Here is a 23,334-nt window from a genome sequence, read left to right as displayed (position 1 = left end):
GCCTTATTAGCGCATCACATTATACATGCGCGGTTTCACTGGCACCTAGCGGTAAACTCGCACATTGCTGTTAGAATAGGCCTCTGGCACGTATTAGTTTCGTTTCGAAAACCGGTTTGGTTTTGTTTTGCAAAATGGGAGTCGCTCCATGTTCAAGAGTTCTATGCGCTTTCTACCGTAATTCTTAGAAATGGGCGAAAGTGAAAATGAAGGAGCGGCTGGTTTAATGATGTCGAGCAGACAAAAACCAATGTCCAAAAATGACGCACAGAAAGTGGAGAAAACGATAGCTGTTGTACACTGGATTATCTCACACATTTGCACAAAGGGCGGACATGGACTTTAAGATGGACCTTAAGGATATCGAGTAAATGCTCAAACGGCTTTCCATGCACCCGATGGTTACGCCTGAGTTTTATAATAGAGAACGCAGCAAGTCAATGATTGTGCCTTATCGAACAAGTCCCTCATCTCACAGGGAGGACTTTGAACATACGAGCTGTTAATGCACATAGGAATTTCAACAAGCCGCAGGAAGCAGCCGCCTCAGGGAGAATTTCACTTCCCCTTTTTCCTTCAAGCTGTTTTTGCTGTCCACCATGAGGATTGTAGTGTGCGCGCTCTTGCTGCTAAACACGGCTGATTCGGTGGATCAGGCCAGACGATCTGAAGCAAGAGACAACATCCCTGTAGATCACACGGGTTCTTACGTGGGGAAACTGTTGGTGATACCGATGGATGGGAGTCACTGGGTGGGTATGAAGGCCATTTGTCAGGAAATGGGTCGACGCGGACACCAAGTGACTGTTGTGATGCCAGAGCTCACCATTCTGATGGGTCCAGGGGAGCACTATGAGACGCTGACTTTCCCTGTTCCATTTGACAAGGCATTTGTTGACTTTGTGATGTCCAAGAATGAAGACGTGTTAGAGAAAACTTCGCAGTCTTTCGTGGAGAAAATTCAGGACAAATTCTCACACATACAAAGAATTGCGGGACTGCTTCACACCATTGCAGAGAGCCTTCTCTTCAATGACAGTCTTATTTCACATCTGGCCCAGCAGGTGAGGGCCTTTCAGTAAGACTAATCTTGGTTTATTGTATCTCTTCTCTGGATACATCTGAACTACTACTTCTTATTCCACAGAGATTTGACGCTGTCCTGACAGACCCCATGGTGCCCACGGGCGCTTTAATAGCTCGGAAATTAGGTGAATCCTGCAGCAGTGCCATTTGTGTGTAGAGAGGTGGGGGGAAAGATCCAAGCAGTTTGGAATGGGTTGGAGGAAAGTGGCAGGAGGTTTCTCTTTTTTGTGATACAAGAGTCTCTGCTCAAATAAAAGTGAAAGTTTATAAGAAAGTGCTATTTTTTGTCATGACCATGTTTTTGTATCACTTTCAGGTATTCCAACAGTTAACCTGCTGAGAGGGATTCCGTGTTTTTTGGACATGCAGTCTGCAGGGTGTCCATCGCCGCCTTCCTATGTGCCTCGCTTCTTCACGGGCCTCACCGATAAAATGACCTTTAAACAACGGGTCGTCAACACTTTGGTGAGTACTGACACGCGTATACAAATACTTGTCATAAGTTGTATTTGTCATCTTTAAGTAGTTGAAAAAAAGTCACAACCTGCGATGTTGAGACTCCCTGCATATTTCCATCATTGTTTATATCTGGTTGGGTTACGTGTGTCTTCTTTCTTTTAAAGTGAATTCAATAAAGTGCCTCAACTCAAGCATGTGTCCTCCAGGTGAGTGCGCTGGAGCCACTCCTCTGCCGACTCATCTATTGGCGCTTTGACCAATTTGCTTCCAAGTTCCTGGAAGAGGACCTGAGTGTAGCTGATGTGCTCTCAGACTCTGCAATCTGGCTGCACAGGTAATTGAAAAAGTCAAACAAGGGAAGAATTCCAGAAGAAAAAAAAAAAAGGTTGCTATCTGGGATCTAGCCTTGCTTGGAATTTGTTTTAAGCCTTTCTGGGGTGTCGTGGGCTGGTATTGAAATTACATCGGTGTCGTAGTAGTAGCAGTTTATCTTTTGCACATCTGAGTTTTATTTTGGACATTAAAGATGTTTTTCCATAAGGCGTATTTTTTGTTTTAGGCTGTAGAAGCTGACACAATACCATCAATGTTATTTTTCTGTGGATCCCCAACTGTAAACGGGCCACGCCCCGTATTTTTCAAACCTCTGCTCTAAACAAAGATATGCTCTAAATTTTGGAACAGGATCGACTTCACAATGGAGTTTCCACGGCCGTTAATGCCTAATATGGTGCCAGTTGGGGGCATCAACTGCAATGTGAGAAATCCTCTGCCTGACGTAAGGACCAAGTATGTTTACGGGTAACTTGTAAGTTCAATGTAGTAAAATGTACAAGTAATGCTTACTGTGTCTTTATCAAAGGATTTGGGGCCCTGGGTGTCAGGAAAAGATGGATTTGTTGTCTTCACACTTGGGACCGCATTGAAAAAAATGCCAAATGAGATAACCCAAATCTTCTTTGAAGCGTTCAGACAAATTCCACAGAAGGTATATGACAGTTATTTTGATCATACTTGGGTGTGATGAACCTGGGAGGAAAAATATGACATTATTTCCACAAAAATAAACATTTTTGGGAGGCTATATATATATTGTGCTGCAGCATTCTGAATCATGTTTTGGTTATCAACAAACTGCACGTAAATTTTTTTATTTATGGAAATGACCATTTACTTAATGCAAAGTATCTCAATTTTAAGGTGCTCAAAAGTGACAAATGTAATTAGGACCTTTTCGATACTTTTTTAAATTAATTGCGACTGTATTCTCTCTGTCGTCTGTCTGTCCGTCCAAATATATATTAGCGCAATACTTAAATTGTTTTCCTTCATTAGGTCATATGGAGATATTCTGGACCTGTTCCCGATAATACACCAGAAAACGTAAAGATGATGAGCTGGGTGCCCCAAAATGACTTACTTGGTAAAGAAACTCCTGGCTATGTAGGTGGATGGCTATAAATCCAAGTTTTATAATAGAGTCTACTTGTATGTCATTTTTCAACCAAATTTTAGCTCATCCTGGAGCTCGGGCCTTCATCACTCATGCTGGCTCACATGGGGTGTTCGAGGGACTTTGCCATGCCGTTCCAATGGTGATGCTACCTGTTGGTGGGGACCAGCCTGACAATGCAGCAAAAATGGCAAGTAGAGGAGTGGGAGTGGTATTGGATATTTTATCCATCACTGCAGAAGACCTGCTCCAGGGACTGAATGAGGTCATTAACGACACCAAGTAAGTTGATTTTTCTCCGAGTGGAAACACATTGCCTTAAAAGTTTGAAGGTGACTCGAGCTAAAAGTCACTGTTTTAGGTACAAAGACAACATGAAGAGGCTGTCCGCGTTACATAGGGACCGTCCTGTTGATCCACTGGACCTTTCTGTGTACTGGACCGAGTTTGTGATGCGGCATAAAGGTGCCAAACACCTCAAAGCAGCCGTGCATGGCCTCAACTGGTTCCAGTACTTCTGTCTGGATGTAATAGCGCTACTTGTTACAGTTGTGCTGGTTTTTATAGTCTTGACAGCTAAATGTTTGATGTTCTGCTGTCAGAAAATGAGCAGAAAGAGTAAGCAAGATTAGATGAGAATTAAATAAAAAACAGAACAATGCAGGGAGAGCTGCACATTTTTTTGAGGACAATGAGTGAAGCCATGTAGTGAGCAAAGAGACTTTTAGTTAATAAATGAATTCAGAATAGCACTGGAATCAAAGACGGTGGGTGTATTGGGGACAAGAGTGGGGATTACAATGTGCATTAGTGGGAACCCTTCTTTGGTGGAAACAAGGCATACTCAACAGCCAGAGCAACAGTAAAGGCAGCAAAGCCCCACTTGAATCCTCTCAGCAGTACGTCGGACAGAGTCACAGCACGCGCAAAGCCACCCGCGTACCTCCATGCCTCATTTCTAAACAATGAGATAGACACAGTTGAGTAAGCAATTATAGAATGATCAGAAATGTCACGAATAAATAAAAAATCTGTCCTATGTAAATGCTTACCGGGCCCATGGGTCATTGAGACCCCTGGCTGCCAGTCTTTGCTGTGTAAACTCCAGTGGGGTGCCCTTCGTCTTCCATTGCTGCCAGTCTGGCATGGACATCTTGCCGTGGCCATGGTCACCTCCCATACTAATTAATGAGTGTATAAAGATGAACATATTGACCTTAAAAGCCCTGATTTAACATACACTATATACCACAATGAAATGGTCTGCTTTGGAAATAAATGTGTTTATTGGTTCGGTTTATGGATGCGCTTTATTTGAATGTTAGATCAATAAATATTTGTAATTTAGTCAACCTTATTTACTTATTGCACTTGTTGTTTCCACACTGAACGTATAAAACAAGGAGCTGAATGACAAAATACAAGTGTTTATTAACCTTTAGAGAGCAGCAGGCTACGGGGTTTATTATTGTCGCACGCTAAACGTGAAGGCACATGTTCTTCTCCAACAACTCAAATTCTTTGTACTTTGACACTTAGCTACGTTTGAACGCGAAAGGTAATGAGTTTTTGTAACCAAAACGTGCAAAAGCAACACTTGTCGCGGTAATTGCATGAAGGTCATTCAAACTAACAAAGCTGACATTTAAGAATGAAGTTAATGACAGCGGTAGGTAAACGTTCAAATCAATAGAAATAAACAAGCTCACTCCCTGGCTTTCAACATTTGCTCACGATAGCATCACATGCTATTTGTGGCTATTAGTTAGCAATACACGCAACACTTTTCCAGTGTACCTAACAAGCCTTTCAACAGTAAAGCAGTTTTGTGGCAACACGTCGCAGCACTATTGAGCAAAGATTTCATTTCATATTGAAAACACAAAGTACCTGGATCCCGTGTCGTGACCTCTGCTTCTGCGTTGTTACGACAATTTCTAATTTGCTCTACGGCAGTTGTACGGCAAGCGCTTTGAGACAAAACAAGCGAAAACGTCACAACAGCAACGCAGTAGTGGTGCGAAAAGGTTTAACCTTTGCCATAGGAGAATTTCAGGCACGATGTATTAAATAATGTACTATGTATGTATGTATGTATGTATGTAATGTATAACATGCACATCATTATCATAGTAATGATCACAGATAATTAGTTCTTCACGTTCCGGTACATTACTATGACAAAGTAGCCGTGTCTTGTTTAAATCAATCAGCATAAAGCATTTGTGTTTTTGATGGTATCACTGTGGGACAAATTAATCATAGCTTGCTTTGAGGATTGAGGAGGTTCTTCAATGCATCCAAGTTCTCCCCCTCTGGACCTTTCGGCCATGCACTATGATCTAGATCACACACACAGACAAAAGCGTAAAACACATTTGTATATAAGGAAAAAAACACTGTGGTAGCACATTGGGACCAAATTCAACATACTGGGGATCTCCCACATGGAGTGGTACAGACTCTGCCCTGCATCCACCCTCAGTGTGGCTCCCGAGATGTAGGAGGCGGCAGGAGAGAGCAGGAAACAAACTGCAGAGGATATCTGACCGGACAAACAAAATCAACTGACAAATAATAAAAAAAGAAGAAGGACGATATGTCCAGCTGTCCTGAAGATAGAGTATTATCATTTTTCCACAAATAAATACAATTGTGGTTATAAACATTTTTAGCAGCAATTACTGACAGATTTTTGCCTTTCATAGTTTAGTCCCCATCTTTAAATTCTCACAAATCACACCTCTTCTGGCAGCCCAAGTCTCTTTGCAGGACTAAATGGAATGGACGTCTTGAAAAGAGTTGGTCCCAGCTCCTTGTAGTTCTCCATTGCCGTTTTAGAGAAAATTGTGCCCTGCAACCAATCGGATACTAGCTTGATACAACCGCAATATCAAATATTTATGGAAGTGCGACGAGGCGAGAGTTGTGCATACCGGGGCAACAGCATTGACCCGGACACCTGAGGCAGCCCACTCAATGGCCAAGCTCTTTGTTAAGTTATCCACCGCTGCTCTGGCTGCACCTGTGTGGCTGTCAGTGAGACAACGGCAGAGTTTGGAATCATTCACGTGTTCCCCACTCATCACATAGAAAGTATTGTTTACAGTACTAGTGGACCATATACTCTATTAGTATCATTAGCTGTATCAAATGTTGTTTTTAATGTGTGCTGTGGGCCACTTAAAATGGACAACCCTGATATAGTAGCACACACTGTACTTTCAAACAGGGCTACAAAATGGTGGACTAAATATGTAATGATTTTGGACTTGTCAACATTTTAAGGTGACTACTTACGCCATGCCCGGAAATCCTTTCCACATGTCAGCAATAATGTTAACGATCACACCCCCATGTTGCTTCATCCATGTAGTGTATACTGTGGGGTGCAATCCAAGGTTATTATAGTTAATAAAAGCTAACAAAATAACTAAAACACATTTTTGTGAACAAAATAATTACAATTTTTTTTTTAAAGAAAAATAAAACTAACCAAAACTACATCGTAAAGGGATACTTGACTAATTTTGCCATTATCACAAAAGGTTAATGCGTCGACAATAATGACCTTTTAGAAAAACTAAAAGAAACTTGCCTCTCACTCACTAAAACTGAATTTAAAATAATGAATTATACTGAAAATCCTCAAACGATTACAACCCTGGTGCAACCGTCCGTGAACGCAGTCATGTATCATCTTCAAACATGGAGTGTAAATGTGTAATGTAAATGCTTTACCCTCCTTGCAACAGTGAAAGGTGCCAGTCAAGTTTGTGTCAATCACAGCTTTCCATCCTTTAGAAGACATGTTCTCTGCTGGACTACTGAACTGACCGCCACCGTTGTTCACCAGAAAGTCTATGTGACCGTACTGCTTCAGCACTGAAGATACAAGAACCTTCACCTGAAGTGGAAATATTCAAGCACTGTGCATCACTCATTTCAATTCAATCAGAGGACTGTCTCCAAGGTCGAAGGAGTGTGCACCTCATCCTCATTACGAATGTTGCAACGTAGAGGAGTGACACATGCAGGGCTGGAAGCTGGAATTTTTTTTCGCATCTCTTGGGCGGCCGCCTCCAATCTCTCTGCTTTTCTGCTGGAAATCACCACACTACAACCTGAGAACAAGTTTGGAAGTGGTGATCAATTACAATGCAAAGCTAAAATTCAATTACAACCTGAGATATCCAGGCACAGCTCCAGAATTTTTGTTTTGTCGCAGAACTGAAGTGGATATTGACCAATATTTTGGGAGGGGAAATAATACAGGTAAATAATCGAGATGCATAGTATATACGTATGTACAAGCCTCAGCGGAGCGCCATCCCTGCAAATTTAATTGAGATTTGCTTGTACCATTGCTACTACTGAACAATGATTACATAAAAGCAAGATGCAAGGTTCAATAGTGCACAACCAACAAGATTCTGTTCATACTGTCGGCCACTGATCATTTAATCCACCATGGAGAGGACTTTAGCTCCAAGTGTGAAGCACTGTCAGGCAATTTTGAACATACACATAGATACACGTAAATAAAAAGAATGTTGCACTATGCTGAAAAGTATGGTTCTTAAAGTCATGGTGAACGTGTCCAGTATTTTCTGTACAGAACAAGTTTGTCGTGTGTTTGTAGCCAAATCCTCGAACGTTTCTTTTAGCAAGTTGGTCAACAAGACTGAAAAATTCGGACAAAACGAGATAACTTACCAAGTTCTATAAGCTCAGTGGATATTGCTTTTCCAATGCCAGTCGCTCCACCGGTCACAATTGCAACTTTATGGTTGAACAAACCCGGTCGAAAGACACCGTGCGTCGCCATTGTTTCTTTTTCCTTGTAGCCCACCTGCAGGCGGTTAGCAGTACTACAATAATTCGTCACTTATTTGACCTACTTGCGTGCCAGCTCAAGGTTATGCAGCATTAATTTTTTGTTGTGCTTTTTTGAGTGCGGCATTTCTAAAACACTCACAAAGTTCTGCTATAAGTCCAGACTAAAAAAGACTTGTACACAAAATCGGGGTTATCTAAATTGATTTACACTCTCACCCATCCACTTAAATAAATCACGTGACATTCATAGCGCTGGTTCCATGTGGACGAAGTGCTAGAAACTATTATATATTTTTTTGATTCTGCAGACAAACTTGTTTCAATGTTAAAAGTGTCTTAACGTTTGCCTAGGTTTCAGTGGTGGTTGGCTATCAAGTCATTTTTGACTTTGGGCACATTTTGATTTAATTCAGGATGAAAAAGATGATCATGGACACAGAATTCCACTCCAGACAGGTTTATTGTTGGATGAGGCCAAGTCCGGGTTGCTTCTTTTGTGAGAAAGTCCCAAATTCTTCAGTGAACATTTCACTGGTTTACTGGTCCTTCAACTCCTTCAGCCTCCTGATTGCTGACTTGACTGTGACAGCAGAAGTTGTGCTGCAAAGAAAAAAAAAGCAAGCAAGCTTATATTTGGGGCCCAATACATTAAACTTTTAAGTCAAAATTTCTGTTAGCACTTTTATAATCATATATTAATAACTATGATTTCTACTGTAACAAAAAAGGTTATGCCAGTTTCAATTACATTTCAAATGCTTGAAATGTTTCATCCATATTTCACTTCAAGGTAATACAGCAGGTTACACGGAGATTGACACTTCTCTGACCCTAACCCTAAACTTTCATTCATTCGAGTAAATAAATCCCTGCTAACACAAGTACGTACACCCTTGTCACTTCTATTTAAACATCAAAGTTGAATGGGCTCATCTTCCTGAAATGTGAGAAATCAAAGGCTGTCAAACAATAATCAATGCTAAATGACAATAACAGGGTATGACTTAAAAATGTACATTTAAAGGAGAAACTAATAAGCTCAAACATATTCTTTGAACTACCACTGTGCTTTTGAGAATATGAACTCCTTAAACCCATACAGGTTTATCAGCAGACTGCATGTGGTTCCATTCATACTACATTGGCTGTTGACATGAGCACATTTACTGGTTGAAAACTCAGCTTACTTGTAAGTCCAGGCTCCTCCAGCCACGGTTTTCATGCACGATCCGCAGTGCCAGATACCCACAGCCCTCCTCTTCATCTTAGTCTTCATGGAACATGTTGGGAAGGGCAGGAAAAACATTAGAATGATAGTCCTACATCTCTGCAATGATGTTATGAAGTAGCCATGGCACAGCACATCAGCTGGAGTACTTCATACACACAGCCTCACCTTGCCACAAAATGAGCAGGTGTATTTGGCGTGCTGGGAGATCTCAATCTTCTTCACCATTTTTCGCAATGAAGCGCCATAACGTGTGCCATATTTACCAACAATGCCCACCTTCTTGGTGCGTTTGGCCTGAGGAGGAATACACAACACATTCGTCAATGAGATTTGCAACTGGACAATATGATAAACATAAATGGTAACCACTGTCATCCAATCCCAGTCGCTAAACCCATTATTAGAAATCCAGGGACAGATTCTATATCCGACTGCAACAGAGTACAAATATATATTTTCACACATAGTGTGTGAATTGAATATGTTAATGTTTATGGTTTTGGCGATAGCCTACTCGTGGCTAAATTAGCACTGGAGCCGGTACGGTGGGTGTTTTACATGGAGGCAGCCATTTGTAATACAGAGAAAATACATGGAAATGCTTCCATCGTTCATTTGCCAAAGGTGGCCTAAAACGAAAAAATTAGACTGGCATATATTAATCTAGTATGTAGGGGTAGCTTCCGGGTGGATTGTTAAATGATATTGACCACCGAAAACCTTAGATTGACGCGGATTTGCAAAACGTCTTTTGGGCTCACCATCGTTTCGGCTGAGAAGTAGATCCAAAGAGGAAGTACGTAGCGCGCAGGCGCGATTTCTTGGCATCATTGCGCTGCATTGTGGGAATAGGAGTATTTAAAGATGGCATAATACTCGAAATATGGATTCAAATGACGGCAATTGGTGACACGCTTACATACTTGCATTTTATTTGAGTTGTTTTACACAGTTTGTCAACCAATTCAAATATTGTAAATGTTTTTGTTATGCTGTTACTAAGGACGCCTAGCCTAGTCGAGATGCGCAGGCGCATTCGTGTTGAAGACGTTAGCATCCCTTCTGCAGACTAGAAATGGTTCACTTACGACACCTCTGTTTCTTGTTGATAGACTATCTGTGTTAATGGGAGGTATTCTTCAACAAGAACATATGCACCTGGATCTGTCTATGATGAAGCTAACACGCGAGCATGTTCTCACCGAGGCAAAAGCGTCCGATCTGGTAAGCGTGAGGAAACTGAACTGCTGGTAAGTGGTCAGTCAAATTTGGGAAAACGTCCCACATATGTTTGTCTTATTTGTTAGATCAAATAAGCGTACTTTTATTCTGCAGGGGATGCAAACTGACTGACGTGAGTACAACCGTTCCATTCAGTCTCCATAACTCTAGTATGACTATTATGAATGATACATTAACTTCAAGCTAAAACTGTGCCCCCCCCCCAGGTTTCTATTTTATCTCAAATGCCAAACATTGAAGTGCTGACACTAAGGTTAGTTGCGACAATTTTGCTGACTCAACACGACCTAATTCTCAATTGAACATCACATGGGTTTAAATATAAAATTAAGTATGAGTCTCCCTGTCCAGTGTCAACAACATCTCATCTCTTGCACCTCTGGCTGGATGCCTGTCTCTTTGTGAGCTCTACCTGAGAAGAAACATGATTGCCTCACTCTCGGAGCTTTCCTATTTGCGGTCAATGACACGCCTTCGGGTGTTGTGGCTTGCTGACAACCCTTGTTGTGGGAAGAACTCCAGTGAATATCGGCTGACGGTCCTGCGCTGCCTACCTGGGCTGCAGAAGCTGGACAACCAAGGTCATTACATCGGTTCATTGTGAAAAAGGCTTTAAAGTAATATTTCACACAGCTGTTTCCTCATATGTCATTTCACACGTGTGTACAGTAGTGACAGAGGATGAGATTGCATTAGCACACTTAGAGGGTGAGAAGATCAGTGCACCACCAAACGCAGTTCACCAGCAGCTTTCTACCAATGGTCTTCCTGATGCAGAGAAAGAGAAAATATCTCACAGCCACGATATGAAGGAAACCAAGTAAGCCCTGTAGGGTGTCATATCACTCACCACGAAATGAAACCAGAAAACAATCCCCTCTTGATTTTTTGCATACAGTAATGTCAAAGAGTTCAAGATGAAGCCTCTGTCCAAAGACAAGTTCCCCTCTCTTCATTCTCAATCGACCAGCTCATCTACGAAAAAGGTAGCCTCTTTTTTTTTTTTTTTTTTTTAGCAACTCAAAAAAAGAAGATGATACTTGTCGATTAACCTAAACATGTCTTTGTAGACACACACACTTGAAGCCGTGCTGCTTCTTCTGAGGGACTTGGATCACGAGGAGCTCCGGATCGTGCACACGGAGACACAGAACCGACTCGGGACTTTCACACTGGACTCGTTAGAAACGCTACGAGATACGCAAACGACAAAATCTGCTGACGTTCAACACTGAATCAATTCTAGCATGTATCAAGTCATAAGCCTCGCTCGCTATTTACAAATAGTAACTGTTCATGACTTGAAACAGGGTCATAGCTCCCCCGTTTTCTCCCTTTTGCACTACTGCATGCGTTTACACATTCAAATATCCTCCTCGCTTAGTGCTCTCCTAACCAAATCACCATGTTGTATCATGAATGCTGCCTTACAAGAACAAAATGTATGTTTTATTAAAGCTCAATCTATTTCTATAATTAAAGAGATGAATTGCTGTTTGACTAAATTTATTTGTGCTGCTGCTTTTAGCACACATCATACATACTTCAACACAATGAATGACAAGGTAAGGATGGAGGTGTAGACTAAGTCAATGAAACCAGGTCTATTTTGACTGACTCTAATCTGTTCTGTAAGTTGGCTGACAAACCATTATGTTTTTGTTAGCTATAAATATGAGTGTAATTTATAGTGATCTTCTCAGTCAGTCACCCACCCTCCTCATTCTCCAAGAAGTCCAACAGTGTGCTTGCATTCACAGCAACCATCAGGTACTCCACACCATCTGCACCCTGGAGAATTAATAAATTGCTGTAAACATGAATTGCATGCCTTTTCAATAAAAAAATATGAAGCATTTGGCAAATACTGTGGAAGTTCTGAATTTGAATATCACTAAAGTTGGTAATTTGATCAGCTCAGTGGCCTAGTGGTAGAGTGTCTGCCCTGAGACTGGAAGGTTGTGGGTTCAAACCCCAGCCGGCCATACCAAAGACTATTGCAATGGGACCCATTGCCTCCCTGCTTGGCACTCAGCGTGAAGGGTTGGAATTGGGGGGTTAGATCACCAAATGATTCCCGAGCACGGGCGGCACCGCTGCTGCTCCCCCAGGGGATGGATCAAAATCACACGGGGATGGCTTCAACGCAGAGGACAAATTTCACCACACCCAGATGTGTGTGTGACGATGATCATTGGGACTTTAACTTTAATCTTATATAAAAATGCTTTAAAAAAACAACTACTGAGCATCTGCTTCCACAGTATAGCAGTACTTTACCTTGCGCGTTCGTATCAGTTTGTGGTCTCTGAACTCGGTCAGCTGAGTCCTCAGAGTGAGGTCAGAGTTCACCAAAAATGCCTCACGACAACGTTGGTAAAAATCTTGGAATGACAATCCTGCACGGGATAAAAATATCAATAGAAAATCCTGAAAAGAAACTTTTGAAATATTGAATGTACCTGTGTAGGAAGGATTGTCTTTGTTTTCCAGCTGAAATTTCACCAGCACTTTGAAAATTCCTCTGCAAAACAAATGTAAGCATTAAGAGCTGCCAAAACATGTTTCACAGAATGAAGGTGTAGAAAGTACCGTGCGTTTGGGGGCAAGCTGCGGAGAACATGTGTAAGGGAAGACAGAGCCAGAGCCCCTGTTTGCTGCACCAGCAGAGAGTTCTCGTACGACGTCTCTTCAGTGTAGTGATTGAATGTCACACACTCCCACCACAGCCAGTTAAACTGACTCTGTTTAAACTGGTCCCAAACTGGGAGTATATAGAACAAATTGACAATTTGGACAGCATTTATAAAAAATAAAAAAATAAAAGCTCAAAACCAACCAAGAGGAGCATTGATGTGGTCAATCGTAGCCACAAAGTGAATGTTGGGTAGGGATGCCAGCTGCCCCAAGGCGCTCTGGGTCTTTTCTCCTCGCAACATTGGTCCATCGATATTATTGATCAACACGTAGATATGAAGATCTGGGCCTGTCTCAAGGGTACATTTCAACTTCAACAAACCCTGCAAACTTTTTTTTTATTTTTTTTTATTAAATTAAAGCCGAGGAGACAAACAAACTCACTATCTTGAAGTTTTTGGGAGATGTACTGGATCTGATCGGATGGTGTTCGAAAACTCCCCTGGTGCTCAAGAACCTCACATGTCAAAGTGTTCAAAATCTGAAGGAACATTTGTTAAAAGAAAATGCCAATCAATCGTGCTTAACCAAATTAATTGACGAGTTGAAATTATTTTGTTTTTTCTTCTTTTGGTGCATACTCACCGATTTCAGTGTGATGGAAGGGAAGAAGCCATTAATCACCAGGTGCATTTCTTGAGACAAGTAAGAAGACCGAAATTCCTCCAGGAGCTCTTTCTTGCTGCCCAATCCGTAGAGCAGCACGCTGAATCCCAACCTTTAGACAAGCACTCATTTTTTCTGTTCTCCTTCTGGTCAAAATGCAAGAACCACAGTAAAAATGCGCTCACTTACTGTAATTGCAGCATCCATTTCCCAAAGTGCTTTGTATGTTTGTTGTGGAGGTACTTGATCTCTTGAAGGTAACTAGAGGGGTTTAATTCTAAGAGCTGAGTAAGTGTCTCCTGTAAGGCAAGCAAATAGTTGAGACACTATTTGGATAGCATCAAGGGCAAGGGAAAATGCATGACTACACCTTACCCTGTCTAATTTAGGTGTGTGTAAACGATCGAGTGTGCGGTCCGACGTTAAAACTTTGGAGCTGCCGTGGGCCTCAAAATAGTCCTCAACCATGGTGGGCTGGTTGACAGGTTCAGGAGTGCTCTTGCTCTTTTTGCCAGGGGTCCTGTAGAGTGCTGCTGATAAACCTTTACTTGGTGTCCTTGGAGTCTGGTTCTCCCCAACATCTTTCTTTACTTTCTGCGCTTCATCCACCATGACGTCATCCTCCTCCTCTTCCTCAGAGTCGGAGGGTGAAAACTCACTGTCGCTGTCTGATCGAAGGCTGGGAGCTGAACAGGCCATCGGTGTTACACATTTTAGTTCGTGCTTTTTGTAGATTTTAAAAGAGCGAATATCTGCTGGTCACACTTACTTGACATTCTCTTCCTCAGCCTGTGGGGTGTTGTGGAGACAAACTGTATTTTTTTGCGCTGTCAGAAAAGAAGCAAGTGAGAAAATAGTTCCATTTGTAAGCAGCATATGAAAAGCAGAAGAAAACAAGGCTCACCCGTTGCGGCGTTTGGTTTTTACTTCTGAGGTCTGCGCAGAGAGACAGAATGCACTGAAGGGCATGTGGATAATCAAAACAACAAGCCACGTAGCAAGGAGATGCTGAACTTACTGTGGCCTGCCCGAGTGGGAGTAGAGGGCTCAATGCTGGGAGTTGTGCTGAAGCTCACACTTTTCCCTGGAGTTCGTGCCAGTTCATTTGCTATGTATGACAAACATCACATGTATAAAAGGTTCATTTGCTATGTATGACAAACATCACATGTATAAAAGGTTTAGATAGATAGATAGATAGATAGATAGATAGATAGATAGATAGATAGATAGATAGATAGATAGATAGATAGATAGATAGATAAAAAATAGTCACTCACCAGTCTGGGCCATGCTGTGGCCCCGTTTGTTTTTCTGAAAAGTGAAAATGGACGATCCTGCAACTCCGGACATACCGTCATCATCTTTAAAAAAAAATAAATAAAAATAAAAAATGATGGCATGTAGTTCTGAGTGTAACCTGCCTCTCATCCAATCATCTCATTAGCTGACACAGGCTCTATCTAGCAGTGACGCTAAACAGACTAAGTGGTTTAGGAAAAATTGATAGAGGATGTAAAACTAATATTCGATCCAAATTGTCACAGTGTCATCTCTCTTTTACCTTCTGTACTTTCGGCGCAAAGAGCTTGAACATAGTTCTGCTCATCAAGGAGGGCATTTTCATCCCTTTCTTTCACTTCTTCGTCTCTGGCTCGTCGTCGCTTTGGGCTCTTGAACGTGACCATCTTGTGAATTTTGCCAGAACTGCTTGGCACCACTTGAAACACATCAACATCACTCAGAACGACAGGAGGAGAAGAAATCGATCTTCGAATAACCATAGTTCATACTTACCCTCTTGCTTGTCAACGATGTGCTCCAGAACATCTCTATCCCCGATGAACTTCACCTCCAACAGACTCATGACTCCAGGAATAAACTTTTACAGCAATAAAACGAATAGTCGATCACGTTATAGCACAACACACAGCTTTCCGCGCCATCACGCTGAAGTTTTAAACCACGTGAAAGGTGAAAGTTCACTTTCGACCAATTAGAACGTACACTCTCGTAAAACAACATGTCCCAGAATGCACTTCGGTGTGCCGCTTTCAAAACTGCAGGAAAATACAAAATCCAACTTGAAGCTTGCGAGGACTCACCTGTGGCTCCTTTCGGCTTTCCCCCGAGGGGTCGCCACAGCGAAACACCCACTTGTTTTGTCCGGATGATCCGCATGAGTAGTGTTTGGCACCGTTTTGACGCCGGATGCCCTTCCTGACGTAACCCTCTGCATTTTACTCGGGCTTGGGACCGGCACAGAGGAGACACCGACATGTGCCCCCCTATGGCTGCATAGGGAATCGTTCCCTGGCCGCGGGCGGTGAAAGCTTCGCATAATAACCACTGAACCATCAGGGATTGCTAGCACTTGCCTAAAACCATTAAAAGAATTACATAATTTAAAACAATACAATCTCAGAACAAAACTTGTAACTTTGTATACAGATCGTTTGTAACTTATTTTATAAACGATAAAAATCTGTGACAGTATATTTTTTTTACTTTAAACAAATAGTAAAAGCAAAAAGTAGAAACAAATACATTACTATTTTACAGATACCTGAAAGACCTATTTAAGTGTGATATTATTTCGTTACTTCCCACCCTTGGTATCATGTACACTTTATGAACTCTTCCCTACATGCTCAAAACATGTCACAATGTTTATGAAGAAGCCATTAAAGAGTAACACTTCAACCAAACATGAGCAAGATACATACATTTGGTAATGTAAAGAGATTTCATTCATGCACGCACATACAATGGTGTTATATTAAAACATCCCAAACACAGCATGTGTAAAGGGAGCATAAAACATTTATTTTACATTTATTCAAAAGCCATGTTCATTTACACATCTTCTATGCTTGAATGGTTGGTTAGTATGAGGAAAGAACAACTGCATAAAGGTAAACCGTTTCAGAGATCTACATCTTACATCTATTCACCATCCACGTGTTGGTATCCACTTGCCCACGAGAACGCCTTCTGAGTGCACATGATACACAGGATGCATTGTGGCTGTTGCACATGACTGAAAAAAAAAACAACAACAGAAAAACCCAGAGTCAAATAGGAGGAAAATTAACAAATAAATGAGCATAGTCCGACATGAGGACGCTAACATGGTATGGAATCAATGCGAGTAGAAAGCCCAGAGGGTACATGCTGTAATCCAGTTTTCCTGAGATAGGCTCCACTCTTCCATGCTCCTGAGTCATGGATAATAACCTGGATGAAAACATAGATGGTAAGCTACATTCAAGTTTCTAATTGGTTAATGAGACATTATTTATATAAATATATAAATTTGCAACTACTTGAGGTTTGAATGCCCTTCGATCACAGCGTATCCTGTTGGAAGTTTCCCAGCCCCATCCAAACTTGAGTAATATGCATTATAGGGATAAAAAAAAAAAAAAAAGAGCAGAAATTGAATTTACACTTACATAACTTCACAACTGTATTTGGTTTGGGTCCTGTGCATTAAACTGGGCCTGGATGCAGGACGTACCTTAACCCAGCCCACCCACAATCAATCAGTAGCTGGTTCCTGTGGGGACAGTGACCTATGACTCTTGTCAAAACACGGACAGCCACGTCTTCAACATTGCATGAGCCAATGAGAGACTGCTGCACATCTAGAAGCAAGCAATGTGATGGGACGGCGCAAGATTCACTAATTGACACTCACACAAATGGCAGGAGCGACATCTTTAGTACAAGCACCCACCATAGAAGACAAAATTTCCAGGATGCACCTCACTAAGCTTTGCCATGTCTTGGACTGGGTGACTACAGGAGGGGGTGGAGCCAATGCTGGACTTGCAGGTAATGCCAACAGCCTTTAACCTGAAGGAAAAGAAACACTAGTTTCACAAATATTACAACCAAATTGTATACTTGATCAATGACTCCCAAAATGATGATGACAAAGACAACTTTAAATGAGCTGAGAATACCCAGAATAAAATGTGCACTCACTTTTCCATGAATTGCAGAGTAAAGCTGGTGGTCTCCTTTGCGACTGCCTGAATTTCCTGGACCCCTTTGCAGTCGTAGGTGTTGCCACAGTGAGCGTACACGCCTGTTAGCTGCAAACCTGCTGTCTCAGCAATGGCCTGTGCCAGTCTGAGCGCCTCCGGCTCCGAATGCAGGATGCCAGCTACAAGAAAAAAATGAAATCAGCAGCACTTATAAAGAAATAGTACATACAGTACTGTTGGCCCTATTTTGCCATTCTTGCCTCCTTACCTCTACCGTTGCCACAGTCCAGTTTCAACCAGACATGCCACAGTCGACCATCTTTCAACGGTCGCTTTTTGAGCTGCTCCAAAGCATCAGGATGGTCCAGTAAAACTTGAAAGAGCTCCAGTCTCTCTGACAAGATGGCACAACGCTCCACCTAGCAAAGGATAATTAGTGGTGTGACCATCTCATATTGACAGATTTTGTTTGGTTGTTTGTAATCGATCAGGGATGAGCAACTTCAATGATGGAGAGGACCGCCAATTTTAAATATGTACAAAATACATGCTGGCCCGCGACTAGCAAAACTCCATCTAGAATGAATGCCCAATGATGTGTGTCCCGCCAGTTGCGCGTCCCTGTACATCATCATGTGATCTGCAATAGAATGTATCATGTGGCTAATAGAGAGAAGAGGAAGAACCTTATCAAAAGGTAGAGAATAAGCATAGAGGATGTCATCAAATCCATGGTCAGCATAAAAACAGGCCTCTGCCAGGGTGGAAACCACGATGCACCGCCGTGAACCCCGTGTCATTATGTCAGCACACTCACTAGATGGGAGCAAACACATACACACACACACACTAGTCAGCGCCCTACTATATTGTACGTGACTGAGCTACTCATTCATACCAATACAAAAATGGTTGGTTGCTTTCCATATTATTATGGTCACTTCTCCAGACAGCATGCTCACCTCCACATTGATTGACTTTCATGTATGAATTCATTATCATTATAATTTGTTGCCCAAAAATAAAATCAGTGAACATTGAGTGCTTTTTGTCCATCTGTGTATGTGTGTGATCGTACAGGGTTTTGTGGGTCTTCATGTGAGGGCGAAGCTGAACTCCAAGCTTCTCACATCGTTCAATCATCCTCATTGCATTTTTCTTCACTTTGTCCACATCGACCACCAGAGCAGGCGTACACAGGGCTGAGAAAGGCTCCCCATCCATGTTGGCAGCACTAGAAGACACACTGCACTTACATTTGAATGCATGACTGGCATGAGACCACATATCGGCCCAAAACGAAACCCTGCTTTTAGATCATTTCTTTACATTTCGCTGAACTTGAAAACTACAAGTGGATGAAAAACTTTGAGCACTAGTTTGGAGGCTAAAAGGCACGCACCCGCACATACGTACGCAAATAATATATTGTTCGGTTCTACCCACCGTTACAGGTCGAGCGGAAGTTCTGTCCTACAAGTGGAGCATTCATGCAGAGAAGCTCGGACTACAGCCTTATTTTTTTCCACCAGGGGTCGCGGGCTATGTCTCAATTCAATTGGAGTTATAGGAAAGTCTGACTTGAACCTTATTTTTTTGCGCCGGGGTTGCGGGCTATGACTCAATTCAATTGGAGTTATGAGAAGTGTCCTTCGTTGTGGCCGAGCCCTATCGATTCTTTGCTCGGCACCGAGTGTGTGCGCGTGCATGCGTGTGCGTCCATGCGTGCGTGCATGCACGCGTGTGTTTGTTTGGGGGGACAAATGTGGCACTTTGAACCTGTGACAATCAGTAACTGACTTCACCCAAATAACGCGGGTCACACAAAACATGCATTTTTAAACACAAAAGAAGACAGTGGGAGTCACCACATTTGACTTTATTTGGATTTCACGTTTACAGATATTGTGGCAATTTTCAGATTTGCATGAGCGTGTATCGTCTGTTCCTGTGGCATTTAAGTGGGATATGAGAGATTGTTTTAATTCCCCTGACAAAGTATTGTACAGCTTCTTATAATGTAAATCATAAAAAAAAAAGTCATCAGAAGTACAAATGGCTTTGTCTTTTTCTCTGCTTTAGCACTTTTCATGTATAAACACTGACTTTGTGACAACAGTGCGAGAGAAAAAGAAAAACCTCCAAACATTTCGGTTCATACAAATGCATATTATACAAATCTTTGATGAGTAGTTTCTTAAGGTTGGATAGCTTACCATAGATTTAGAATTAATAGAATAGAAACTAGTGACAGAAGATTGGCCTAACTTAAAGGGTCGTTCCTTTTTTGGGCAGGGTAAAACAATCTCCACCCATATCAAGCTGCATCAGTGCTTTACATTCGATAATGATCATGCTCATACGTAGAGATTTGGTTGGTGCTTTTGTGTCCGTGTGTACGCTGAAGGAAAGCTCCTTCTTTCGTTCTACCAATTCTAATTCTATGGCGTAGAGAGAGCAGTGCAGTTCCTCACTAGCATATCCAGCGGACAAAACGCTCAAAGAAAGACGGCTTGTTCAAAATGGCGTAGTCGTCGCCTCTAAAGATGGACGACATGTCACCGAGCGCCACTTTCCGCAGCACCTCCTCATCGGTGTCACTTCCCAGGGCGATCACCGTAGGAACGCCCTCGGCTCGCTTCATTGAGGACACGCCCTCCTCCAGCTGCTCGCTGGACGTAATGCCATCGGTGATGAACACAAAGGCCAGCTCAGCGTTCCGACGAGCTAAGCGGTTGCCCTGCAACACACGCAGATGATGAATTGTCAACATTAGGGATGGTTGGCTACTGATATCAAGTATTCATACTGGTATCCATCTTGAAAAGAAATTCTATCGAGCAATCTTTGGAGATTAATATGTCTGCATAAAAGAAGCTACAAATGGACAACCTCAAATTCATTTTTATGGGTGATTATAACATTTTCTGTGAAGTTAGAATGGGCTTCTTTCAGGCTGTGATAGTAAGCGGATGAGATTTTCATTCATTTCCCACCAAAGGGAGCAGAATTGTTGTCATGGGAGGAAAGAATGACCGAACCTGAACCATATTTTTCCAGGCCAAGAGGAGTTGCGGTCATTTAATGTTTGGGTTGGGTTCACAATTTGTTAGCATTCTGGACTGGAGTCACTGTCGTGAAATAACCAGGAACTTTTCTCGAGGCAGACACGAGAGCATAGGCTACTCATTCCTCCGACGTGAGTGTGCGTTGTGTTTACCTGAGCGCCTGATCGATAAACCACATTGTTGACAGCGTGGATGATTGCGTTGCCCAGAGCCGAGGAAGAGTCCATGTAGGTTACTCTCGCCAGCGAATCAGAGATCACTGTCAGATTGTGCGTGAGTGGGAACTCGACTCGCTGTTCTGTCGGGCTGCCGTACTGCACCAAGGCAAAACGAGCGCTCCTCTCATCCGATGGGCCATCTGCCAGGGTGAGGCGACGAGCCACATTGTCGATGAATTCCTTGGCCCGCCGGTGGTTCTCCAGTCCCATCCGCTCGGAGCCGTCCAAGAGGAACACCACATCCAATGGCCGCTGCACACAGCTGGCCACAGCAGGTTCTGGAACAACCCCAAGAAAAACATATATCAAGTGAGCCTTTGATTGCAATGACTGCAAAGTCCAATTCAGCAGGAAACCATTCCATTTGCTTTCTATGCCAATTTATTCAGTTCCAATATATAACATATGTTCTTTACAAAATTCATATTTGCAAGTTGCAGTCACTGAGCTGGTGTGACAGCAACAACTGAGATGAAAGTCATCAATTGTCCAAGTTATTCTGCTCCAAGCCAAGCCACATGCAGCAAAACATGCACATATGCAAACCATAGCTGGTTTTAAGTCTCTTAAAAAGCTCAAGGCACCATCATTACATCCCAAGAGAAATTAATCAACACAACGCCAGACATCTGATTCATACACAACATTGTGTGTAAGTTGACCTTTGTGGCTGATCACGGAACCATGGATATGTGCAAAATGTCTAATTATATGAGGTCATTTCCGCAAGCCAGTGATTCACGATGGAAATAAGGCCTCATCACAAAACTACCTTCCACAGGAGAAGCATCAATGGCTCCATACAACTTTTCTCCCAACAAATGGATGACATCCATCATGCGTCATCATTTAAGTTCCCTGGACACAGTCCCTGGTAAAGTACTTTGAATTCTTTGTTTTGCTTTTGGGAAGCCTGCCTGCCATATCTAGCCAATAACCAAAATGACCCGCATAATGGTATTTATATTGCACGACATAAAAGGTGCAGTGGTGTTAAGATCTCCAAGTCCAGCATTAAGCATATTTGTGAGGTAGCAGGGTTAGCATATTAGCATTAGCAGAGCCCTATAGCTTTCTCAGGGTCTCCCGTGATGTCTCCATAGACATATTTGAAGGAGTCGATGAACAGCTGGGTCCACTGCTGCCTGTCTGTCCCCTTGGCCACTTTTGCTCGTTGGGCTGTGTATGCCATGGTTGCCACGCCAACACCATATTGTTCCTTGCCCAGTTGCTTCAGAAGGCCGGCGACACCCTCCAAAGAGGTCGGGACCAATGAGGGGGTGCCTTCCTTGGCTAATGGCCTCCATGCGGGAGGGCCTTGCCGTGAAGTGAAGCGCCCTCCTGCAACAAGGGGGCGGAATAACATTGCGGGCGGCGTCCCACCAACACCACGCGACGCGGGCAAAGTTTTTCTGTTTTTACACTGTAAAAACTGGCGAGTGAAATTCACCCAGAAAAACCTAGCAAAGTTTTTCTACTCAGAAATGCTAATTACATTTTACAAGGAGAGATTTGGGGTCAATTTGACTTATTTTATAGGTTGATGTTTGGACGATACATAAAATGTTTGGTTTGTTTGGCGCATGAGGAGAAAAAACTTTGTGGAACCTTATTTTGTTCACCTTTAAGTTCAAATACTAAAAGCAATATAGTATCACCATTGTACAGACTCACGTTTGTTTGAAACGGTAATCGATTACGAGAACAGCAACGAGATGGACTAGTAACGCAATTTGGAAAGACAAAGAGACGGACGGACGGACGGACACATACTGTAATGCAAGTACCAGATTGACAAAGGTCATTTCTCCAAGTTGTAAAACCTTCCAAAAGCTTACCTGTCTTACATGGCAGGTCCGGGCATACAATAACAGGATCTGAATGAAAGACAAACACCGAATTAACCAGGATCTACGTTTGTTACAAACGTTTTGCGTCCTTGTTTATGTCCACGTACCTGGGCAGAGGACTGTCTCAATCTTGTCAATGAATTCCTCTGCCACAAGGTCGGCAAAACGCCTCATGCCCAGCACCCTTCCATCCCTCTGGCAGGCTATACTCTTGAGAATTTCATTCTCTTCAATCTGATCAAACATGTCTCCAATACCGATGGCGCTGACATCGACGCTGGGATCGCTGCAAACAAACAAGTGGACGCCCCGATAAAGCATTAGCTCAGTGTCGCTTGACCTGGAGGCTGATGTGACTTTCCAGGTGGTAGGTACCTGCAGAGGTAGGTGAGCAATGAATCATCATCTCTGGGGTCGAAGCGTCCGTCGGTGATGACCACCACGGTGACGTTGGCTTTGGCTCGACGGCTGTCTCTGATCAGATTGTCGTAGGCGTACTTCAGAGCAGATGGAGTCCATGTTCCTCCAGCGATCCACTCCATGCGCTTCACTGCGTCCTGAATTTAATTCAATTTTAATTTCACTTAATTATC

At 42.5% G+C, this 23,334-nt stretch overlaps 7 protein-coding genes across 11 annotated transcripts in view; 2 read left to right on the top strand and 5 right to left on the bottom strand.

The window, feature by feature from the left end:
• Positions 1 to 114: 114 nt before the first annotated feature.
• LOC148387889 (UDP-glucuronosyltransferase 1A5-like) lies at positions 115 to 4,355 on the top strand. Of its 2 annotated transcripts, XM_088395713.1 has the most exons (9): positions 122 to 1,064; positions 1,148 to 1,211; positions 1,403 to 1,551; positions 1,752 to 1,879; positions 2,230 to 2,323; positions 2,408 to 2,533; positions 2,881 to 2,968; positions 3,061 to 3,280; positions 3,360 to 4,355. In XM_088395713.1, the coding sequence occupies exons 1-9, from the start codon at positions 600 to 602 to the stop codon at positions 3,628 to 3,630; spliced, it is 1,605 nt and encodes a 534-aa protein (XP_088251839.1). In that variant the 5' UTR covers positions 122 to 599; the 3' UTR covers positions 3,631 to 4,355. The 2 variants fall into 2 exon arrangements, 1 of the variants encoding a protein (XP_088251839.1); XR_015862481.1 differs by lacking the exons at positions 3,061 to 3,280; positions 3,360 to 4,355 and having other exon boundaries at positions 115 to 1,064; positions 2,230 to 2,334.
• On the bottom strand, positions 3,705 to 7,872 carry LOC148387888 (NADH dehydrogenase [ubiquinone] 1 beta subcomplex subunit 3-like). Of its 2 annotated transcripts, XM_088395722.1 has the most exons (10): positions 7,715 to 7,872; positions 6,989 to 7,122; positions 6,740 to 6,905; positions 6,299 to 6,380; positions 5,935 to 6,031; positions 5,742 to 5,852; positions 5,432 to 5,543; positions 5,262 to 5,340; positions 4,051 to 4,179; positions 3,705 to 3,956 (listed from the first exon to the last, which is right to left on the bottom strand). In XM_088395722.1, the coding sequence occupies exons 1-10, from the start codon at positions 7,824 to 7,826 to the stop codon at positions 3,806 to 3,808; spliced, it is 1,173 nt and encodes a 390-aa protein (XP_088251848.1). In that variant the 5' UTR covers positions 7,827 to 7,872; the 3' UTR covers positions 3,705 to 3,805. The 2 variants fall into 2 exon arrangements, with proteins under 2 accessions (XP_088251848.1, XP_088251847.1); XM_088395721.1 differs by lacking the exons at positions 5,262 to 5,340; positions 5,432 to 5,543; positions 5,742 to 5,852; ... (3 more) ...; positions 6,989 to 7,122; positions 7,715 to 7,872 and adding an exon at positions 4,889 to 5,251.
• Positions 7,873 to 8,278: 406 nt separating this feature from the next.
• On the bottom strand, positions 8,279 to 9,946 carry rpl37a (ribosomal protein L37a). Its single transcript, XM_088395720.1, has 4 exons — positions 9,830 to 9,946; positions 9,234 to 9,362; positions 9,025 to 9,107; positions 8,279 to 8,437 (listed from the first exon to the last, which is right to left on the bottom strand). The coding sequence occupies exons 1-4, from the start codon at positions 9,830 to 9,832 to the stop codon at positions 8,374 to 8,376; spliced, it is 279 nt and encodes a 92-aa protein (XP_088251846.1). The 5' UTR covers positions 9,833 to 9,946; the 3' UTR covers positions 8,279 to 8,373.
• cfap410 (cilia and flagella associated protein 410) lies at positions 9,869 to 11,815 on the top strand. 2 transcript variants are annotated; one of them, XM_088395719.1, is made up of 8 exons: positions 9,869 to 9,974; positions 10,181 to 10,318; positions 10,404 to 10,422; positions 10,517 to 10,563; positions 10,662 to 10,891; positions 10,980 to 11,130; positions 11,209 to 11,296; positions 11,381 to 11,815. In XM_088395719.1, the coding sequence occupies exons 2-8, from the start codon at positions 10,194 to 10,196 to the stop codon at positions 11,543 to 11,545; spliced, it is 825 nt and encodes a 274-aa protein (XP_088251845.1). In that variant the 5' UTR covers positions 9,869 to 9,974; positions 10,181 to 10,193; the 3' UTR covers positions 11,546 to 11,815. The 2 variants fall into 2 exon arrangements, with proteins under 2 accessions (XP_088251845.1, XP_088251844.1); XM_088395718.1 differs by lacking the exon at positions 9,869 to 9,974 and having other exon boundaries at positions 9,981 to 10,318.
• On the bottom strand, positions 11,800 to 15,589 carry orc2 (origin recognition complex, subunit 2). Its single transcript, XM_088395712.1, has 15 exons — positions 15,411 to 15,589; positions 15,178 to 15,333; positions 14,894 to 14,977; positions 14,632 to 14,721; positions 14,518 to 14,549; positions 14,383 to 14,440; positions 13,989 to 14,299; positions 13,803 to 13,912; positions 13,593 to 13,725; positions 13,392 to 13,488; positions 13,150 to 13,296; positions 12,903 to 13,074; positions 12,773 to 12,834; positions 12,591 to 12,709; positions 11,800 to 12,101 (listed from the first exon to the last, which is right to left on the bottom strand). The coding sequence occupies exons 1-15, from the start codon at positions 15,478 to 15,480 to the stop codon at positions 12,018 to 12,020; spliced, it is 1,725 nt and encodes a 574-aa protein (XP_088251838.1). The 5' UTR covers positions 15,481 to 15,589; the 3' UTR covers positions 11,800 to 12,017.
• An 829-nt stretch (positions 15,590 to 16,418) lies between these two features.
• Positions 16,419 to 19,206, bottom strand: LOC148387884 (D-serine dehydratase). 2 transcript variants are annotated; one of them, XM_088396328.1, is made up of 10 exons: positions 19,052 to 19,206; positions 18,684 to 18,851; positions 18,292 to 18,421; positions 17,874 to 18,024; positions 17,604 to 17,784; positions 17,353 to 17,471; positions 17,134 to 17,260; positions 16,940 to 17,002; positions 16,745 to 16,850; positions 16,419 to 16,653 (listed from the first exon to the last, which is right to left on the bottom strand). In XM_088396328.1, exons 2-10 carry the CDS (start codon positions 18,827 to 18,829, stop codon positions 16,564 to 16,566), a joined length of 1,113 nt encoding a protein of 370 aa, XP_088252454.1. In that variant the 5' UTR covers positions 18,830 to 18,851; positions 19,052 to 19,206; the 3' UTR covers positions 16,419 to 16,563. The 2 variants fall into 2 exon arrangements, with proteins under 2 accessions (XP_088252454.1, XP_088252453.1); XM_088396327.1 differs by having other exon boundaries at positions 18,684 to 18,839; positions 19,052 to 19,199.
• Positions 19,207 to 19,469: 263 nt separating this feature from the next.
• The window catches only part of col6a2 (collagen, type VI, alpha 2), a 9,558-nt gene continuing 5,693 nt past the window's right edge, over positions 19,470 to 23,334 (bottom strand). The window contains exons 28-32 of the mRNA XM_088395528.1: positions 23,117 to 23,298; positions 22,849 to 23,027; positions 22,730 to 22,768; positions 20,826 to 21,169; positions 19,470 to 20,345 (exon numbers count right to left, since the gene is read on the bottom strand). Of these exons, the coding sequence (XP_088251654.1) occupies positions 20,079 to 20,345; positions 20,826 to 21,169; positions 22,730 to 22,768; positions 22,849 to 23,027; positions 23,117 to 23,298 (1,011 nt within the window). The 3' untranslated portion in view covers positions 19,470 to 20,078. The remainder of the gene's footprint in view (positions 20,346 to 20,825; positions 21,170 to 22,729; positions 22,769 to 22,848; positions 23,028 to 23,116; positions 23,299 to 23,334) is intronic.

This window comes from Syngnathus floridae, chromosome 14, assembly GCF_059516105.1.
Source record: "Syngnathus floridae isolate MCC-2025c chromosome 14, RoL_Sflo_1.0, whole genome shotgun sequence".
NCBI classification, from domain to species: Eukaryota; Metazoa; Chordata; class Actinopteri; order Syngnathiformes; family Syngnathidae; genus Syngnathus; species Syngnathus floridae.
Note: the sequence above shows the minus strand (reverse complement) of the source record. Positions and strands in the feature narration are given on the sequence as shown.

Excerpts from the sequence above, each read along its gene's own strand:
- LOC148387888 (XM_088395722.1), bottom strand. The coding sequence starts at position 7,826 with ATGGCGACGCACGGTGTCTTTCGACCGGGTTTGTTCAACCATAAAGTT. Across the intron at positions 5,341-5,431 it reads CTCCATGTGGGAGATCCCCA|ATCATAGTGCATGGCCGAAA; the intron begins GTATGTTGAATT and ends TGTGTGATCTAG. Across the intron at positions 3,957-4,050 it reads CTCAATGACCCATGGGCCCG|AAATGAGGCATGGAGGTACG; the intron begins GTAAGCATTTAC and ends CTCATTGTTTAG.
- LOC148387889 (XM_088395713.1), top strand. The coding sequence starts at position 600 with ATGAGGATTGTAGTGTGCGCGCTCTTGCTGCTAAACACGGCTGATTCG. Across the intron at positions 1,552-1,751 it reads AACGGGTCGTCAACACTTTG|GTGAGTGCGCTGGAGCCACT; the intron begins GTGAGTACTGAC and ends TGTGTCCTCCAG. Across the intron at positions 2,969-3,060 it reads GCCCCAAAATGACTTACTTG|CTCATCCTGGAGCTCGGGCC; the intron begins GTAAAGAAACTC and ends ACCAAATTTTAG.
- orc2 (XM_088395712.1), bottom strand. The coding sequence starts at position 15,480 with ATGAGTCTGTTGGAGGTGAAGTTCATCGGGGATAGAGATGTTCTGGAG. Across the intron at positions 13,913-13,988 it reads ACACACCTAAATTAGACAGG|GAGACACTTACTCAGCTCTT; the intron begins GTAAGGTGTAGT and ends CTTGCCTTACAG. Across the intron at positions 13,489-13,592 it reads CTTCCATCACACTGAAATCG|ATTTTGAACACTTTGACATG; the intron begins GTGAGTATGCAC and ends ATGTTCCTTCAG.
- cfap410 (XM_088395719.1), top strand. The coding sequence starts at position 10,194 with ATGGGAGGTATTCTTCAACAAGAACATATGCACCTGGATCTGTCTATG. Across the intron at positions 10,564-10,661 it reads ATTGAAGTGCTGACACTAAG|TGTCAACAACATCTCATCTC; the intron begins GTTAGTTGCGAC and ends CTCCCTGTCCAG. Across the intron at positions 11,297-11,380 it reads CCAGCTCATCTACGAAAAAG|ACACACACACTTGAAGCCGT; the intron begins GTAGCCTCTTTT and ends ATGTCTTTGTAG.
- rpl37a (XM_088395720.1), bottom strand. Across the intron at positions 9,108-9,233 it reads CCTGCTCATTTTGTGGCAAG|ACTAAGATGAAGAGGAGGGC; the intron begins GTGAGGCTGTGT and ends TGTTCCATGAAG. Across the intron at positions 8,438-9,024 it reads GGAGGAGCCTGGACTTACAA|CACAACTTCTGCTGTCACAG; the intron begins GTAAGCTGAGTT and ends TTTTCTTTGCAG.
- LOC148387884 (XM_088396328.1), bottom strand. The coding sequence starts at position 18,829 with ATGGATGGGGAGCCTTTCTCAGCCCTGTGTACGCCTGCTCTGGTGGTC. Across the intron at positions 16,851-16,939 it reads GAAGGGCATTCAAACCTCAA|GTTATTATCCATGACTCAGG; the intron begins GTAGTTGCAAAT and ends GTTTTCATCCAG. Across the intron at positions 16,654-16,744 it reads TCGCATTGATTCCATACCAT|TCATGTGCAACAGCCACAAT; the intron begins GTTAGCGTCCTC and ends TTTTTTTTTCAG.